Source organism: Arachis ipaensis, chromosome B6, assembly GCF_059453495.1.
Source record: "Arachis ipaensis isolate K30076 ecotype BB chromosome B6, ASM5945349v1, whole genome shotgun sequence".
Taxonomy (NCBI): Eukaryota; Viridiplantae; Streptophyta; class Magnoliopsida; order Fabales; family Fabaceae; genus Arachis; species Arachis ipaensis.
In genome coordinates this window covers 26,361,240-26,380,574 of record NC_142441.1, presented here as the reverse complement: position 1 = coordinate 26,380,574, position 19,335 = coordinate 26,361,240, and the positions used below count along the sequence as shown (strand labels likewise).

General features: G+C 34.7%; 1 protein-coding gene across 3 annotated transcripts; it reads right to left on the bottom strand.

Moving 5' to 3' along the window:
- Positions 1–14,120: 14,120 nt before the first annotated feature.
- On the bottom strand, positions 14,121–15,670 carry LOC107647862 (mediator of RNA polymerase II transcription subunit 20a). Of its 3 annotated transcripts, XM_016351910.3 has the most exons (6): positions 15,534–15,670; positions 15,315–15,457; positions 15,045–15,223; positions 14,883–14,972; positions 14,445–14,687; positions 14,121–14,354 (listed from the first exon to the last, which is right to left on the bottom strand). In XM_016351910.3, exons 1-5 carry the CDS (start codon positions 15,545–15,547, stop codon positions 14,457–14,459), a joined length of 657 nt encoding a protein of 218 aa, XP_016207396.1. In that variant the 5' UTR covers positions 15,548–15,670; the 3' UTR covers positions 14,121–14,354; positions 14,445–14,456. The 3 variants fall into 3 exon arrangements, with proteins under 3 accessions (XP_016207396.1, XP_016207395.1, XP_020959958.1); XM_016351909.3 differs by having other exon boundaries at positions 14,121–14,687; XM_021104299.2 differs by having other exon boundaries at positions 14,121–14,687; positions 14,883–14,963.
- Positions 15,671–19,335: the final 3,665 nt, after the last annotated feature.

The following is a 19,335-nucleotide window of genomic DNA, read 5'->3' as shown; positions in this document are numbered from 1 at the left end:
CAAGCAAATTAAGAATACAATCTGTAAACCCTGAGTAATTAGTAAATAACTAATCAATAAAGTAATTATTAAGCAAAGAAATTAGAAAATAAGATTTGATAGTTTAAAATAAAAGAGCTAATTAAAATATGAATTTTTACACCAATTTTAAAGAATTCGGCCCAAAATTAGGTCAAACGGGCCGAACCAGTCGAACCGGATCCAAAACCCAAGGCCCAACCCACTTAGCCCAATATATTAAATGAAAAACTCCTTCTTCCCCATTCATTCAGCAAGAATGCTGAAGAGAGAAAGGGGCTCATGGAACCCTAGCTTCATTATTCTCCTAAATCTTTAATCTCACATTACTTTTTATCCGGAGCTCCGATTGACAAGTCGTCCGTGGCCACGTGTTCGTCTCGGAATTCTCTACAAAACCCAATGAACAATTTGGTAAGGACTTTGCGTTTTCTCACCCATATATTCTCCATTCAGTTTCGATTTTTGGGGTTTTGGGTATTAAAGAATTATATGATTTTGATAGTTTAGGTGAACTCTAGCAGTGGGTAATCATTGAATTTTGCCTGTTTAACTCGTGGGTGAGGTAAGAATTTGTTGAACCCTAATGAGTTATTAAACTAGTGAACCCTATGTTGATTATTGTGATATTACATGGATTAGATTGTGTTTATTGTTAATTTGGAGGTCAATTGGTGGTTTGGGATGAAGTTCTAGCATTGGAGCTTGAAGCTCGTGAAATGGGGGAAATTTGAAGTGTTGTTGGCTTAAGGGAGGAACCGGCCAAGGTATGGTTTAGGTTTCTCGTATTTAATATTTAATTTTCTGTAAAAATTTTGGCTAGATGACCATAGGATAGGTTGGAATGCATGATTGTGTTTAATGATTAGTAAAACTTATGATGGATGTTGAATGAGTATGAGAGAGGTTGGATAGTTATTGCTTGTGGTTGATGATGTTGTAGTAAGAAGTTATGAATATGAGTTATTATTGTTGTTTTATTAAATAATGTTTAATGCTATTTTGAATACGGATTGTTGGATTGGAATGGTTGAAATGAAATGTTGTATCATATGTAAATTGTTTAGGACTTTGATGTGGTATCTTGAACAAGGTTAGGTTGTGGCTTGTTGTTGATATTGGTGTTGGAATACTAAATGATAAATTAATGAGGTTTACTAATGAATGAAAATGAAGGTAAGGTTATGGTGGTTTGTTGGTAAATCTTGTTGATTAGGTAATGAATGTTTGGTATGAGATGATGTGTATATTCGGTATATTTGTTTGAGGTAAGGTGTGGAGGTCTTGGCATTTTTAAATGGTGTGTGGTTGTGTTGAATATGAGTAAAGGAAGTGGGATTGAGTTTAGTCTTTGTGAAAATTGAGGTTTGAGCTTTTTGTGCAAAGTTGGTTTTTGGCCAAACTTCGGCGAGCCATAACTTGGTTTCTGGACCCCCAAATGGTTTCAAACTTGTTTTATGTGAAAATTGGATCCGTGAAACTTATACTGTTTGAAGAACAGATGAAAAAATGATTTAAAACGAAAAAGTTATGTGTGTCGGAAGTTTGAGGTTAGAAATTAAAATTCTGTAGCTTTTGAAACTTAGTGAAATGTTTGGAAAAATGCATGTCCACGCGTACGCGTGACCCACGCATACGCGTGTCATGAAATTTTTTGCGTACGCATATACCCCCTTCACAGACAAATGCTACTGCCTGGTTTGCATGCGTACACGTAACGAGGGATGCGTACGCGAAATGGGCTAAATGCACTCCCACGCGTACGCGTGGCATTTTAGTAATGCACTTCCACGCGTACGTGTGACCCCTGTTTTCAGCAAAGAAGTTTTGTGTTTTAAAACTTAATTTTGAACCTTCAAACCTCTGTTTTCACCCTTTTAGCTATAGATTATAATGATTAGCCTAGCAAGAAGTTGGAATTAGGAAATTGGGATAGCTTGGAGATGAAGTTAGGAAGGAGAGGTAACTTAGAATGGAAGTAAGATTATTAATGATCGGAGGAGATGGTACTCGAAATGATAAGATGACGGAAGTGGTATATGAGGCAGTTAAGCGAGTAGTGGAAAATTGAGAATGGTGTATGAGAAAATTGATGATATTAATTATTTGAGAATAATAAAATATATGTGAACCATAATTAAGTGATTATGATTTATTGAGGAAGTGCGATAATGTCGTGAGTATTCTAGAGATGCATATGTGAGCTAAGAATTGAGAAATTATTGAGCTTGGGGTAATATTTTTCCCATGTCAGCTTGGGGTATTATTTTTCTCATGTCAGCTTGGGGTGTTGTTTCGTCTCCCTATGTCAGCTAGGGACTCTTCCCATGGTTATTATTGAGTTTGGGGGCGTTCTCTTCCCCATGTCAGCTTGACAATTCTCCCTGTGGTGTATTTTTGAGCTTGAGAACTTGTCAGGATGGCTACGTAACCGACAGTTGATATCAACAGCCATAGGACAGACATGCATGATGTGCATTTGTATGTATGGCTTGTTTGTGCATTAATTGGGATTGTCTAATTGATTATAAAATACTAATTATCATAATTGATATCTGTATTATCTGTATTCTACTTGTGCTTGCTCTGTCTGATTGTTTGTCCTTGTAATTACCGAAGATGGAGGAGCGGAGGAAAGGCGGAGAGATTGAGGATTTTAAGTTCCAATTAGATTTAAGGAATTAATTTAATTTAGAAAGTCTTAGAGGACCACCCTGATTTATGGTTTCTGTTTAGTTTTTTAAGTTTTATAATTTGAGTGTCGGCGTTCTAGGATTGCCTCTGGCATTCCCAAGACCTTATATATTATGTGCGTGGCACCTTTACCATATTGAGAACCTCCGGTTCTCACCCCATACTGTGATGTTGTTTTCAGATGTAGGTCGAGAGGTTCCTCGCTAGGCGTCTGGACTTCTGAAGCGGAGTAGTCTCTCGGTTTTATTTTGATATACAGTTTTGTATATATATGTACTTAACTTTCTCTCCACGAAACTTGTTTATTATGTCCCTCTTAGAGGTTTAATGAGATTTAGGGTTTTCTCTTTGTATTTTAGGTATTTTAGGATATGAATATATGTAAGCAAATATTCTCCAACTAGCGTTGGTTTTGCAGGCTGAGTTAGGAGCTAGTTATTATGTATCTTTGACTCTTTATTCTCTCTTTTTGTTTAATTACATCCATGATCTTTAGGTTTCTTAGTACGCAAGTAATCTCGTTCCCTGAGTGTTGCGCTTTTTATTTTGCGAACTTTGTTTTACCTGTTTTTCAAGGCTCCTAGTTATTATATTCCTTCTGCTACTATATGTATATATTTTATTTTAGAGGCCATAATACCACATCACCTCTGTTTTATGACTTAAGCGTAAAGCTGTGGAACAGATCTCCCATCAGCCATTTATTTTTCTCCAATGGACAATGCTGCGCCAGAGTGAAAAAGAAGAAACTGTGTGATAGGGTGTTACACAATCATTACAATGTGCACAATTAAATATGTGCTCAAGTGTTCAATGAACTCACAATCCAAAACAAACAGCAATCAGTATGGTGTCCTTAATTAAATCCACTGCAACCATCAACAGCAATAACTTGTTCGATACTTTTCAGTAAATTTAAATTTTAACCATGGTGTTCTTCATTATGAACAACCAACTAACTCAGCAAGATTCATAGCATGAACATCTAGTTACAAGTATCATCAACTAACCTTTGGTAGCAGGTACGGCTGGTGGTGGGTGCCATTGCAACAAGGAGGTTGACTTATTCAGCGATCACGGTGTCGATGGGTTGGGAGGCTAACTTTGATTCTTCACTAAGACTTAAATATCTCCTGTATATATATATTAGATATAGGTGTTCATATATAAAATTTGATGTATTAATATTGTTTTAAATTTTTTTTTTTACCAAAGATAGGAGACTCGAACCCGCGACCTCTTAATTGAGTATGAGAAGACTATGCCATTTGAGTTATAACTCATTGGCAATATTATTTTAATTAGTTATTATTGATTTTAGAATTATTTTTTTAATCTGATTTTTATAATATTTTAAATCAAATTTATTTAAATATTTTTTAATTATTTAAATATTTTTTAATTACTAAAATATGATGAATTTACATTCATCGGAGTTGACCAAGATTGGTTCACAATTCCTAAAGTTGATAATGATAATAATGTTGGTTCACAATGGTTAGATCTCAATTGGTTAATATTGTCTAACAAATTAAATATATTTTGTTTATAAAATATCATAACCTAATTAAATTTACTTTAATTTTTTATGCAAACATTTATTCAAATAGCTATTAGGATCCGTTTGGATTGATTTTGAAAAAAATATTTATTTTTTTATTTTTTTTAAAAGTATCTTTTATTTAATAGACAAAAATTATTTTATATTTGAATAGATTTTTTAAAAAGAATTTTCAAGTATTAAAAGCGTCTTTTGCTTCTGTTTTCTTTAATAAAAGTATTTTTTTAAAAGGTGTATCCAAATAAATTTTAAATTGAATAAAAATATTTTATTTTAAAAAAAAACTTTTCACTAAAAAAAGTCAATTCAAACTAACAATAAACAGTATATTATTTGAATTATATTAATGAATAATATGATATATTTGATACTTTTCCCAATAATCAATAAACAACAATGTGTAATATTCCAATTAATGCACATTGGGCGAGCTTTACACTAGTTGACCAATAATGAGTATTGAGTTTGAATTGGGATGGTGACATGTGGTTAGTTTACTTAGTTCTACTAGAACAAGTTTTTCTCTCTCAAACAAAGAAAGAAGGTGACAAACCCTAGCCTCCATTGTAGCTGCCCTTCTTTTCATTGCTGACGCCTTGCTGTTCTTCGCCAGTTTCTTTTCTTCGCATTGCCAGCTTTTTTCCCTGGTCCAGCACACTTCGTCGTTCGCCGCCAGATCTAATTCGTCGCATCACCAACATCTTTGCATGGTCCAGCTTCGTCGTCCACCTCTAGATCCAGCTTTGTCGTTTGTCGCGTGCTCGTCGTTGGCGTCTTGCTCCCTCTCCCTGCTAGTTTTCTGCTTTATATTATTGCTCCATCTCCTTTTTTATTTTTAACATATTTTTCATTAAAAGAAATTGTGATTTGGTTAATTTAGTTTGTAATGTTTTTAGAACAAGGTTCTAAAAATCGATTCGAATTGGTCAGTCGAATCGTGAACCGACGAGATTTGCGGTTTGGTTAAACTATTGCTAGATTTGCAAATCGCTGTTGAACCGACGAATCGGCTGAGAATCGGAAATGCAAATCGAACTGTGACCTGGCCAATTTTTATTTTTTGCACAAAAATGCCACCACGTTATTCTTGAAGAGAGAGAGAGAGAGAGAGAGAGAGAGAGAGAGAGAGAGAACGAGTAAAAGCCTCTCCCAGAACCTTAAATCCCATAGTTTTAAAAACCAAACTAAACCAATCGGTTCAACCAGGTTAACCAGTCACTAGGCTGATTCGGTTAGACTCATAAACTGCCTGACAAAAAACCGATCAAAGAACTGATCAAACTGACAGTTAATCGATGAACTGTCAGAACCGGCTAGTTTTTAAAAGATTTCCGGTTTGGTATACCCCTTCCAAACGGCGCCGTTTTACACCTTAAAAAAAAGGAAACCCGGCCCTAAATCCCCAAGACTCCAACATAGCCCATCCCACCCCTCTCCTTTCTGAAACTGAAAAGTGAAAGAACAAAGAAACCCTAGCCCCGCATCCCCCGCAGCTCCCACAGCCCAGCTTCGTTGTCATCGCCGAACTCTTCTCTGCTGGGCGTGTGGAAGCTCTGTCGCCGTCCTAAGCATCTGTGTTGCCGTCGTCGTCTCCTCGCCGCCGGTAAGCACTCTAGCTTGGAATTATTTTTGCTGGTTTTACTGTTGTTTGAAATCGAGTTGCTGATTAGCTGGAATTTGATAAGAATGTGTAGTTTTGTTAATAATACTGAGTTTAGTTCTTTACTGTGAATGTCTGAGTTGTGAGTTGCTGAATGATTCTGTTGAATTTGTTTGCTGAGTTAATTTATTCATGCTTTTTTGCTGATTAGCTGAGTTAGTTTTGTTAATAAATTTGTTTGCTGAATGATGCTTTTTTGTTGTTGTATGCTTTTGGTTTCTTCTTGATTTTTGGTTCTATTTTATTAGATAAAAGAGATATGGAAGTTGATGTGGATATGCCTGATGTTGTGATTGATTCTTCAAATATGGCTTTTTTGGTGGTACTTCTGAAGATGGTAGCTTTGGATTACCTATTTATGATGGAGATATTGGAACACTTAATGATGATTATGATTTGTGATGAGTTGTGCTTTGATTAGTTGAAAACTTGTTCGTAATGTTTTTCTTGATAGTAAAACATTATGTGTTTGTCACTACGTGCGTTTTGGTGGTTTTTAGTTATGAACTTTGATGCTTGAAGTTGTTTTTGAACTTCTAATATTAAATTATGGATCATTTATTATGTGAAATTGTGAAATTTTGAATTTTATTAAGTTAGAAATGATTGAATTTATATATTTTAAATTATATATAAGTTTGTTAATAATTTTATTTAATATTTAATTAAACTGGTTGAACCCACCCGGTTGAACCCCGATCAACCCAGTGAAGCATTGAACCAGTGACCTTACTGGTTTATTGACTGGTCCGGTTCGCGCAACCTTGCTAAATTCCCTAATCCCCTTCTTCTTTGAGCAGTGTTGAGAACCTTTCGAGCTCCTCCCTCACTCCCACACTTGCGCCGTCCTGTCACCGCTGCTGTTGCAACTGCTCGAAGCCACCTTCTTTGTTACGGTTGTCTCCGCCGCTGCTCGAAGCCTCAATTACAGAATCATTTGTGAGAGTAAAGCTAAATCTCAGCAGATAAAACTTGTTTTAAGTTCAAATGAAAAGTAGAAAATTTTCCCCTAAGAAGGAATTATTTTGATTTTTAGTAGTAGCTTTTCATATGTCTTGCAAATATATTCTATAATTGCTGGTCCCTATCGAATAAACACATAATCCCATACAAAGATAATGAAGTACAGGAGTAGCAAAATTGACTCTTCTACATGAATAAATGTCTCTATACAACTTCTGGTACAGATTACAATGTTAGTCTCCATGTTTATTTTATAAGTAAATTCAGCATTATTAATTTAAATGATTAAAACAATTGCTTGGAATGTCAGTTTCTTAACAAATTCATAGAAAATCAGAACCAGTTTTCATGATGAGCACAAAACAATCAAACACAGCTTAACATGATGGAAGCAGAAAATCAATGCTTAAAATACAAAAAGTTGAAGAAACTGGGATCAAAGAACTTCAAAATCAAGAGGAGTAACATATTAAACCTTTTTTCTCAACCTTGTGCCTGCCATTCATGGCACTTTCCTGAAACAAAAAGATCACGAAAATATCAACAAGAGAATTTCAAGTCAGAGAAAATTGAATAATCCAATGTCAATCATATAGCACACATTGAAGCGCCGAAGCAAATCCTTGGCCTATTCCGCATCATGATCCTCAGCCAGTTCACTACAGAAATAGAAAAATCAAAGTGACATCAAATTAAACCGAATAACAAAAATTATTGTCCAAACTGTTGTGACTAGGATAGGATAAGAATGGATGTCCATTTAATAGGCAACCCATTTTCTATGTTGAAGAGAACAAGTTCTTAGGATGAAGCAAAATAAATGTAGTTTGAAAAGTAAACTTCTGTATGCCTATAAAAGCATGATCCAAGACAAGGGAATATACACAATAAACAAAATCAATCCTCTCTCTCTCTTTATGTTCTAATACTTCTCTCTCTCTCTTTATATATATATATATATATATATATATATATATATATATATATTATATAATATTAGTAAATACATATATGAATTATTGTTATTGAGCTAACTATATTAATATTAGAGTCTTCTATTTATGCATCTTTATTTTATATTTAGTACATCTTCTTTATTTATTTTACAACACGTTATCAGCACGAGACTCTAATCAAATTTTAGGAAGACTCAGGTAACAATTTTCATTATGTCGAAACTCTCTCATCTTGAATTTAATGTTCTTGATATATCTGAAAACAATTATTTATCATGGATATTGGATGCTGAAATTCATCTCGATTCAATGGATCTTGGAGATACCATTAAGGCTGAAAATAATGCATCCCAGAAGGATAAAGTCAAAGCCATGATTTTCCTTCGTCGTCATCTTGACGAAGAATTGAAAAATGAATATCTCATATTAAAAGATCCTGCAGATCTTTGGAAAGACTTTGAAGAAATGTACAATCATAAAAAAACGGTAATACTTCCTCAAGCCCGATATGAATGGACGCACTTGCGTCTACAGGATTTCAAATCCATAAATGAATATAATTCGGCAATATTTCGAATCACCTCACGAATGAAATTATGTGGGGAAAAGATATCTGATAATGATATGTTAGAGAAAAATTTCTCGACCTTTCATGCCTCGAATGTGCTCCTGCAGCAGCAGTATCAAGAAAAATAATTTAAAGAATATTCTGAGTTAATTTCTTGTCTTCTTGTTACTGAACGCAACAATGAGGTGCTCTTAAAGAATCACGAAGCGCACCCAGCTGGCGCCGCCCTATTTTTTGAAGTAAATGCGGCAAATCATTACCCCAGAAGAGGTAAATGGCAAGGTTTTGGTAACAAGAAAAATTATGGAAGGAAAAGGAATTATGTTCACAAGAGAGGATCCTACCAGAAGTGGGATAAAGAAAGAAATTCTGGGCAAAATAAATCAACAGAGGATAAGTATTTCCGTTGTGGTGGAAAGGGCCATTGGTCACGTACCTGTCGTACACCAAGGCACCTAGTCGATCTTTATCAAGCATCTTTGAAAAAGGACGACAAAGAAAAGGAAACAAATTTTGTTTCAAATGATGCTGAAAAATCCACTACTCATTATGATGTATCTGATTTCTTTGAGGATCTTGAAGGAAATATTGGTCATTTGATTAATGATGGAATAGTTTAATATGTGGGATTGTTAAGTATCCATGTAAATAAATAATGTAAAGAACTTATTGTTAAGTTTTATTTTCTATGTATTTAGGTTTCAAATATGATGTATATAAATAATGAAATATTAATGTTTATGAATTTTGAAATCATTAAATGTGTCAAGTTTTAAAATAAAATTTTAGTATATGACATTATGTGCAGTGTTTCTTAGAAAAATAATTCCAATCAAGAATTCAATTTAATTGTGCATACTACTCATTTTATTATTTATCTTTGAAGAAAATAGCAAGATATGTAATGAAGATGTATGCCTTGCGGATAGTGCAAGTTCGTACACCATTCTTAAAAGCGATATATATTTTACCCATCTTGTGCCAAAAGAAGAATATGTTAATACTATTATTGGCTCAGGCAATGTGATTGAAGGCTCCAGAAGAGCTATAATTTTGTTTCCCGGAGGAACAAAATTCATAATAAATAATGCACTATTGTCCACCAAGTCTCTAAGAAATTTGTTGAGTTTTAAAGATATTCGCCGAAATGGATATCATATTGAGACTATGAATGAGGGAAGTCATGAGTACTTATATATCACAACTCATGATTCAAATAAGAAGGTTATATTAGAAAAGTTACCCTCACTTTCATCTGGGTTATATTATACCAAGATTAGTGCAATTGAATCACATGCCATTGTAAACCAGAAGTTTACTAGCCCAAATGAATTCATAACTTGGCACGACCGATTGGGTCATCTGGAAATAACCATGATGCGAAGAATTATTGAAAACTCCCATGGACATTCACTAAAGAACCAGAAGATTCTTAAAACTAGTGAATTTTGTTGTGCTGCATGTTCTCAAGGAAAGTTAATGTTAAGGCCATCACCAGTAAAGATTGGATTTGAGTCCCCTGAATTCCTAGAAAGGATTCAGGGCGATATATGTGGACCTATTCATCCACCATGTGGATCTTTTAGATATTTTATGGTTCTAATAGACGCATCTTTGAGATGGTCTCATGTGTGTTTATTGTCTTCTCGCAACCTGGCGTTTGCGAGATTACAGGCTCAAATTATTCGATTAAATGCACAATTTTCAGAAAATCCAATCAAAGCAATTCGTCTTGGTAATGTTGGTGAATTTACTTCCCAAGATTTTGATGCTTATTGTATGGCTAATGGAATAAGTGTTGAACATCCAGTAGCTCATGTTCATACACAAAATGGGTTAGCAGAATCACTTATTAAGTGCCTCCAATTAATTGCTAGCCCCTTACTTATGAGAAAAAATCTCCCAACCTCGATTTGGGGGCATGTTATTTTACATGACGCAGCACTTATTCGTTTGAGACCAACGAGTTACCATCAGTTCTCTCCTATGCAATTAGCTTTTGGCCAGCAGCCAAATGTTTTCCATTTAAGAATATTTGGGTGTGCGATATGTGTTCCCATTGCACTACCTAATCGCACCAAGATGGGATCCTAAAGAAAATTGGGGATATATGTTGAATATGATTCTCCCTCTATAGTGATGTATCTTGAGATACAAACTGGAGATGTATTTAAAGCCCGGTTTGCGGATTGTCATTTTGATGAATCAAAGTTTCCAACATTAGGGGCAGAGAATAAGCTTCCTGAAAAGGAACTTAATTGGAATGCATCATCGTTGATGCATTTAGATCCTTGATCAGGGCACTATGAACTAGAAGTTTAAAAGATTATACATTTGCAAAGAATAGCAAATGAATTGCCTGATGCATTTTCCGATACAAAGAGGATAACCAAATCTTATACACCAGCGGAAAATACCTCAATTCGAATTGATGTCCCAAACGGATAAATAGCCACGGAAGCAAATTCACGCCAGAAGCGTGGCAGGCCTGTCGGTTCCAAAGACAAAAATCCTCGAAAGAGAAAAGAGGTAAATTCTATTCCTGTTGAAAAAGACATATTAAAGACACCTGCAGTTGTCCACAATTTTGATATAGTTTTAACGCCAGAAGACGTTCAGGTACCTAAAAAATGTGAAAATGACGAGATCTCGATAAATTATGTGTTTACATGAGAGAAATGGGACCAAAATAAGACAATTGTCAATGAAATATTTGCATATAATGTGGCATTAAATATCATGCATGAAAGTAAGGATCTTGAGCCAAGATCAGTCGAAGAATGTCGACAAAGAAATGATTGGCCAAAATGGGAAGAAGCCATGAAGGCTGAATTAGATTCACTTCCAAAACGTGAAGTCTTTGAACCTGTAGTCCGTACACCAGAAGTTGTAAAACCTGTTGGATACCGATGGGTATTTGTGAGAAAACAAAATGAGAAAAATGAAGTTGTGCACTATAAAGCCCAACTTGTGGCACAAGGTTTTTCACAAAGGCCCAGTATAGATTATGAAGAAACGTATTCCCCTGTAGTGGATGCAGTAACATTGCGTTATTTGGTCAGTTTATCTGCGTATCATAAACTGCATATGCATTTAATGGATGTGGTAACAGCCTACTTATACGGCTCATTAGATCGGGATATCTATATGAATGTCCCTGAAGGGCTAAAGATATCTAAACCATCCAATGAATATTCGCAAGGGTTATACTCAGTCAAATTGCAAAGATCTTTATATGGTCTGAAGCAATCTAGACGAATGTGGTATAATCGTCTTACTGAGTATCTAGCCAAAAGTGGATTCAAGAATGATGATATCTGTCCATGTGTTTTCATAAAGAAATCTGCATCTGAATTTATTATAATTGCTGTGTACGTTGATGATTTAAATATCATTAGGACTCCTGAAAAGATTCTAACAATTATTAAAAAAAAACTCTAAAAGAAGAGTTTGAGATGAAAGATCTTGGAAAAACTAAATTTTGTCTCGGCCTGCAGATCGAGCATACAAAAAATGAAATCTTTATTCATCAAACAACATACACAGAAAAAATCTTGAAAAGATTTTATATGGATAAATCACATCTCTTTAGCACCCCAATGATCATAAGATTTTTGGATGTGGAAAATGATCAATTCCGTCCTAAAGAAGAAAATGAAGATATCCTTGATCCTGAAGTACCATATCTTAGTGTCATTGGAGCACTAATGTATCTTGCTAATAATACACGACCCGATATATCATTTGCTGTGAATTTACTAGCAAGGTATAGTTCATCTCCAACCAGAAGACATTGGAGTGAAATCAAACAAATCTTTCGATATCTTCATGGAACGGTTGATATGGGATTGTTTTATCCCTATGGATTCGAGTCACAATTAGTTGGCTACACAGATGTTGGATACTTGTCTGATCCACAAAAAGGGAGATTTCAAATAGGATATCTATTCACATATGGTGGTACAGCTATATCATGGAGGTCCACGAAACAGACAATTGCAGCAACATCCTCTAATCATGCTGGAATACTAGCGATTCATGAAGCAAGTCGCGAGTGTTTTTGGCTCAGGAGTTTGATCCAATATATTCTGTCATCATGTGGACTGATTGATCAAAAGATAGCTCCAACTGTTCTGTTTGAAGATAATACAGCATGTATTGCTCAACTTAAAGGCGGATACATCAAAGGTGATAGAACAAAGCATATTTCTCCCAAATTCTTATTCACTCACGATCTTCAAAATCAGGGGACAATTGATGTCCAATAGATCCACTCAAGTGACAATCTAGCAGATTTATTCACAAAGTCACTCCCAAAATCCTCCTTTGAAAGATTGGTGCATGAGATTGAGATGCGTCGATTTCGAGATATTAAATGATGTCGACAAGAGGGAGAGATTGTACTCTTTTTCCCTTGGTCAGGTTTTTTTCCATTGGGTTTTTCTTGACAAGGTTTTTAATGAGGCAGTCCCCATCACAAAGGATATTGTACTCTTTTTCTTTCACTAAAATTTTTTTCCCACTGAATTTTTCTTTAATAAGATTTGATGTCCATTTAATGGGCAACCTATTTTCTATGTTGAAGAGAACAAGTTCTTAGGATGAAGCAAAATAAATGTAATTTGAAAAGTAAACTTCTGTATGCCTATAAAAGCATAATCTGATACAAGGGAATATACACAATAAACAAAATCACTCTCTCTCTCTCCCTCTCTCCCTCCCTCCTATTTACGCATTTTTATTTTATATTTAGTACATCTTTATTTATTTTACAACACAAACAAACAATACATACGCTTTAACTTCTTTCTTTGGCGCTCGGCGAGGTGGCGCTTTTGGTGCGAATTTAACCTACAGGCATGAAGAAGCATATTTCGCAATAAAACATCCCTCCTAGAGCATGGTGTATATATATATATATTGATTGAAGAGTATGAAAGGAGCAAACCTTCCTTCCTGGGGCATTATTTGAACGGTTTGAATCCATTAGATCGCAAAGTAGAGAGATGATTTGAGGCAGAGCCGCCACTGCGGGTAAGAGAAACTATTTGAATTTAAAACACGAGAGAGAAGAGATCTGACGGCAAAGAATGCGGCCTCTCAGTATCAGTCAGTTACCAAATTTTATAGGCCCAAAATTGGCGGGTTCGCTGCTCGGCCGCAAACAACTTCAAATCTCTTCTTTTTTTAGACAAAACTACTAATCTTAAATAATTTCAGAGTTCAAGATGGCAAGACCCAAAACGACGGCAGAAAAAAAAAACAATTTCACGCTTGTAATTTTATTTTATTTTTATTTTTAGTGAAAGTAAAAAAGTAATTTTATATTTGAGTTCTTAGAGTTATTGAATAAATGAATTGATATAATACCGGTTGTATATGTGTAATTGTGTATACATGCATCATGCATGCATCCTGTTAGAGACTACCTGGACGGGAAGTTGGGTGAGACAGGAACAAAGGAATCCCTTTTTAGGGGTTTGATGAGTGTTTAGTTTTTGACGTTTGGAAAGCTGTTATAGGGCCTAGGGGCATGCTGCGACCCTGGGTTCTTCCTTAGGGATCAAGTATATTTTCTCTTAATATACTTAATGGTTATTGCTAGTGGTTCGTAGTCGAGATTTCGCCAAGCCAATTTTTTCTTCTCTCTTCTGTTCAATCAAGATTCAAGGCTGATATATAACTAATAACAACACTAAGTGAACAATAGGTATAAGATATTAAGATAAGGATCAATAGCTGTAATACTTGGCAGACAAAAAGTGAGAACCAAAATGACTCATACGGTTACAACATTTTCATTTTATTTTGAGTTCGCTAAAGAAGTGGAACATGTGTTCCCTTTGACGAGTGCAAAGAAATATGAACATCACCACAGTCTCCTTCGTTGAGTGGAACCAAATCACCCTGCCACTGGGTGTCGAGTTTAGCCAGCTAAATAAAATCAAAGGTTAGAACAACTGGCTGTTCCTCAAGGGAAAGATGAAGTCTTTCAACTTTCAACTAACATATGAGGACAGATACCTAGGAATCCTCCTAGCCCCTTAACTGTGCTGATGCAATTAGTTGGGCTAACGCAGCAGCATACTGGATAGCTGTATGTTGTGAGGTATAATTGTCGGGAAGCTTATACTCTGCAAAATGTGGTTCTGCTTGCGAGAAATGCCCTGGTAATGATTTTTTAGACATGACTTCTCGCCACAGCTCCAGAAATTCTTCCATAATTGGCTTGGCTTTTTCAATTGATGAGATAGGGAGATACTCAATCTGCAGAAAGCATAGGCCAAATTTGACTTAATTAAATGTCTACACAAGTATGTTTTTGGGTTCCCTCAAACTTAACAATAAAAGTTAGGGAGATAATCATATTGATAAAATCCAAGTAGCACAACATGTATCTTTACTATCAGGTCAACTAGCTTATAAACTAAAATTCCTCAATCAAAATTGTGAAGTGGTTACCTCAATCAAAATTCCTCTGAGACTTTCACCTTGATTGGGAACAACTTTGACCACCTTCATCTGAAAGTCACCCATTTTATACTGCACTCCCTGCACCATCATTATATTAAGCAACAAACCACAGAGACAGTTATAACAACAACGGTAAATGAGTAAATTCACCTCGAAATTAAGAGCAACTTTGGATTTATAAGACTGCAATTTCTCCATTATAGTCAAGATAGTAGAATCAGCCTCAAGGATTATTTTGTTACCGCGAATTATGAAGTAGTATTTGTTGGGCTGCTCCAAAAGCGAAATCCCCAGAAAATCACGCGGGAATTCACTGGGAATCGTTGGGTCTATTACAAGTTACGGCGCCAATCAGAATCGTAACGTTAGGGTTCCAGAGAACAAGAGAGCGAAAGGGGGTTAAATAAAAATAAAAAAAACCTCGCAAATTGGGTCTGTAGAAAGTGAGGGTAGCCTTCCACCTTCCGTCTTTGACGGCGTTGAAGCTCTCGACGCACTGCGAAATCTCGTTCAGGATTTGGCTATTGACGACGGATCCTTGGGTTGGAGTCCAGTGAAGAATCCTATCGATAAAAAAAAAATTAACATTTTATGAGAGAAAAAAATTTCAAATGCAGATGGAAGAGAAGGCGATGGTACCATTTGACTGTCATCTTCAGTTGTCACTTCGAAGCTATATCTGCTATTCCGTTCGCAACAAATTCAAAAGATTCAAAGCAAAACTCAACTCACAGAAGCAGGGTATCAGGGTAGTAAGCTCGTAGCTTGTTTTTACCATGGTTCTGAAAACCGAACCGGTTATTGAACCGCTCTAATAATTGGTTCATTGATTTATTGGTTCAACCATAATTCAACCGAAAAAACTGTTTTATAATAAACACCTGATTCTATAAAAATTTAGTGAATAGAGCAACTAGTTCTAAACACTCTTCTACTGTATTTTTTTACTTCAAAAGGGGATCATAAACAACTAGTTCTATGAATAAATAAGCTACAATGATATACAATGCCAAAAATAGGCCAATGATGAAATAATAGAGGGTTTCTCTCTTCAATTCTATGTTCAAGCTTGTAGCAGATCAGAATCAACAGAGTAATACCATTGAAATAGTCTTCCTTCTTAATTCTTATATACCTCAGAATTTTCTACAAAATGAAAATTGAACACCACACACAGCCTTTAAAACAAAAACAAAACAACACTCAAAAATCATCACCTCTTCCAAACACAGCCTTAAAAACAGAATAACATTCAGAGCATAGTTATCAGAACCGAACCGACAATCAACCCGGTCATATAACTGGGTCACTGGGTCACTGGTTCAACCGGTGGGTCACTGGTTCAACCGGTCGGTCATAATTTAAAAAAATACAAATTATATAAATAAAATTAAAATTAAGTATTAAAACTTAAAATGCAAGTCTTTACAAACATAATAATAATCAAATATTAATTTTTAGACATAACTAATTATGCAAAAAGAGATAATAAACTAGTTTCTAGTACAAAATACTTTCACCATTTAAATAAACAAGAACAAGCAAAAGATAACACAATCGATAAATCAAGTCCAAGTGATCTTAAAATCGACATCTATATCTTCATAGGACAAATTTGAAGCTTGATCAACATTTTTCTCATTTTGATTTGCATCTATATCTTCCATAAGAAACACTGCATTATGCAGAACATCAGAAACAAAGAAAGAAGGGTTTGAAGAGAAGAAACTAGCAAACTAAATTAACTTCATCTTATTCTTCCATCAATGAATCAATTCTACATACCTCTTAGAGGGATGCAAGAGCTTCATTTATAACAGAGTTGGAAAAGAGAGAAAGATTAGAGATCAGAATAACAAACCCTAACTAACTATACCAAACTAATTTTGTTACTAACCAACTCTCTCATCTCTTATCCCTTAACATACACCAACAAAAGATTTAGCATTTTTTAAGCAACACAACAACAAGGTTCAATAACAAATTCAACTCAACTCAGTTATCTAGCAACAAATTTTACTTTCAGCAACAACCACATTTATGATATGTTCAGCATCAAATTCAACTTACAGCTGACAACAAATTCTACTTCTAGAATTCTAGCAACAAATTCAGCTATGATAACTGTGACAACTTTCAGGCAGCAACAAAAACTTAAACTATGATAACTTCCAGGGAGCAACAAAAAAACTCCAATTCTCCAAATATGATTTACAGCAAATTAACATGAGCTAATCATAATTTCAGCAACAAATCAACTTTCAACAATAAATTCAAGATGTACTAATAATTTACAGCAATGTGTTTTACTCAAATTTTTGTTCCATTGTTAAAAACAAATAAATCAACAATTTTCGAGTTTTGTTTCACAATCTTAATTCAAGGAGCGGAAACGACTCCTTTTGTGGGTGTCTCAAAATCTCAATTGTAGTTTCGAAAGTAAAATTAAAGATAAAAAGGAAAACATACAAGGTGCCGGAGGCAAAGTAAAATGCAGAAATTAAAACAAACAGGAAATTAAAAAGAAGATGAAAGAAGAAACATGAACGTAAAAGAGAAAAAGACGTAAAAGTAAAGAAATTTTATTAATAAAAACTGAAAGAAAGCAAAGTACAAGTGTTTGAGTTCAGAGGAATTACTTAAGATTCCCAATTTTACTCTGTGATGCCAAGGGGTTGAGAGCGTTTTGGGTCTCTAAGTGTTTTCCAAGAAAAACTGAACTGATTACAACGTGTTCCTAAAGCTCTATTTATAGACTAGCCTAATCTCAATGGGCAGTTACTCTTTGTACCCCACTTGCAGGAAATTTGAATTTCTTTGTAGCTGTTCCCGCACTTATTGCTTGTTGTTAATTTCAAAATTTAAATAAATAACTAACTATCAAATGATCTAACTTAATTTAAAATAGACATAAATATTATATATAAGAATATTACCAAACAACTAATTATTTATTTTTATAATTTTCTTATAAAAATTATATTTTGTCTAACAAGATGCCCCCCAAGATTTCTCACTTGAAGATATGCAATGATTGAAAGTGAGAAAACTTAGTTGTTTATTGACATTTTTTTTTATATTGAGAGTCAATTGACATTTTAGACACATCCGCTTGACAGATTAAATGCCTACTAGTAATAGACTTAACAGAATTTCTAAGTCTATAAATTTTTTTACATTAATAGTTGAACTGTCAATGGGGTCTATTCTTTTGTATGAAATTTTTAAGTGTCAAATGATATCTGTTCTAATTTCAGCATATTAAATGTGTATCAATTGACCTTTGTTTTGACCTTTAATATTTCAATTAAGAGTTTTTTTTGACACACACTTTCATTGTTTTAATTGACACAATTTTTCTAACTTCAGAAGTAACAGAATCTTAACTTTGTGAAGTCATTCCTTTCGTATGTTAAACTCTAGGTGTCAATTAAATTTGATAAAATTTCTAATCCTATAAAATCTCCACACTAACATTCTAATAGTTTTGACTCCAAGCGCTAATAGACTCAACAGAATTTCTAAGTCAATTAGGCTTTTGTATTTATGAAGTACATGCCCAAATGTCAATGAGAGATTATTTTTGTCCAAGATTTTAAACTTGATGCATCTTTTTTTTTCTTTGACACTTCAACTGGATATTTTCGTGTCCTTAAACATGTGGAATATTTATCTCATGTATGCCTGGCCTATATACTTTTAAATATTTACCATTTATTGAAGGAATTCTTCTTCCTGATCCGATTTCAATAATCTTATAGGCATTTCCAGAGTAAACCTTGTCAACTACATAAGGTGCTTCCCAAGTTGGAGACCACTTACCATAAGTTTTTGACTTTTTTTCTATAGGCAAGATTGTTTTCCACACTAATTCTCCAACTGCAAATGTCTCTGCTTTAACACGGCGGTTGTATGATTTTGACATAATCTCTTTTTGTCGAATCACCCGCTCTAAAGCTCTCAACCTTTCGTCATCTAGTTCATTGAGCTCATCATGCAAAGAATTCCAATAATCTGCTACTGGTATCTCGTCTTGTCTAGCAACCCTTACACTTTGCAGATTAATATCAATTGGCAACACCGCATTATGACCATAAACTAACTTATACGGGGTGGTTCCAGTAGAACCTCTTGGAGAATTTCGGTAAGCCCAAAGAACTTGACTGAGAGTTTGGTGCCAATTTCTTGGCTGTCTTCCAATGTGTTTTTTAATTAATGCAATCAAAATTTTGTTCGCTGCCTCCACTTGTCCATTAGCTTGGGCATAATATGGTGTAGAAGAAAGCATTTTTAGATCCCTAGATTTGGCATATTCCATGACCTTTTTCCCAATAAACATGGTTCCTTGATCAGTGGTAATATACTGAGGAATTCCAAACCTATGCACAATATGCTCCTCAATAAAATCTATTATTTCATTGTGCGTTACCTCCCTTAGAGG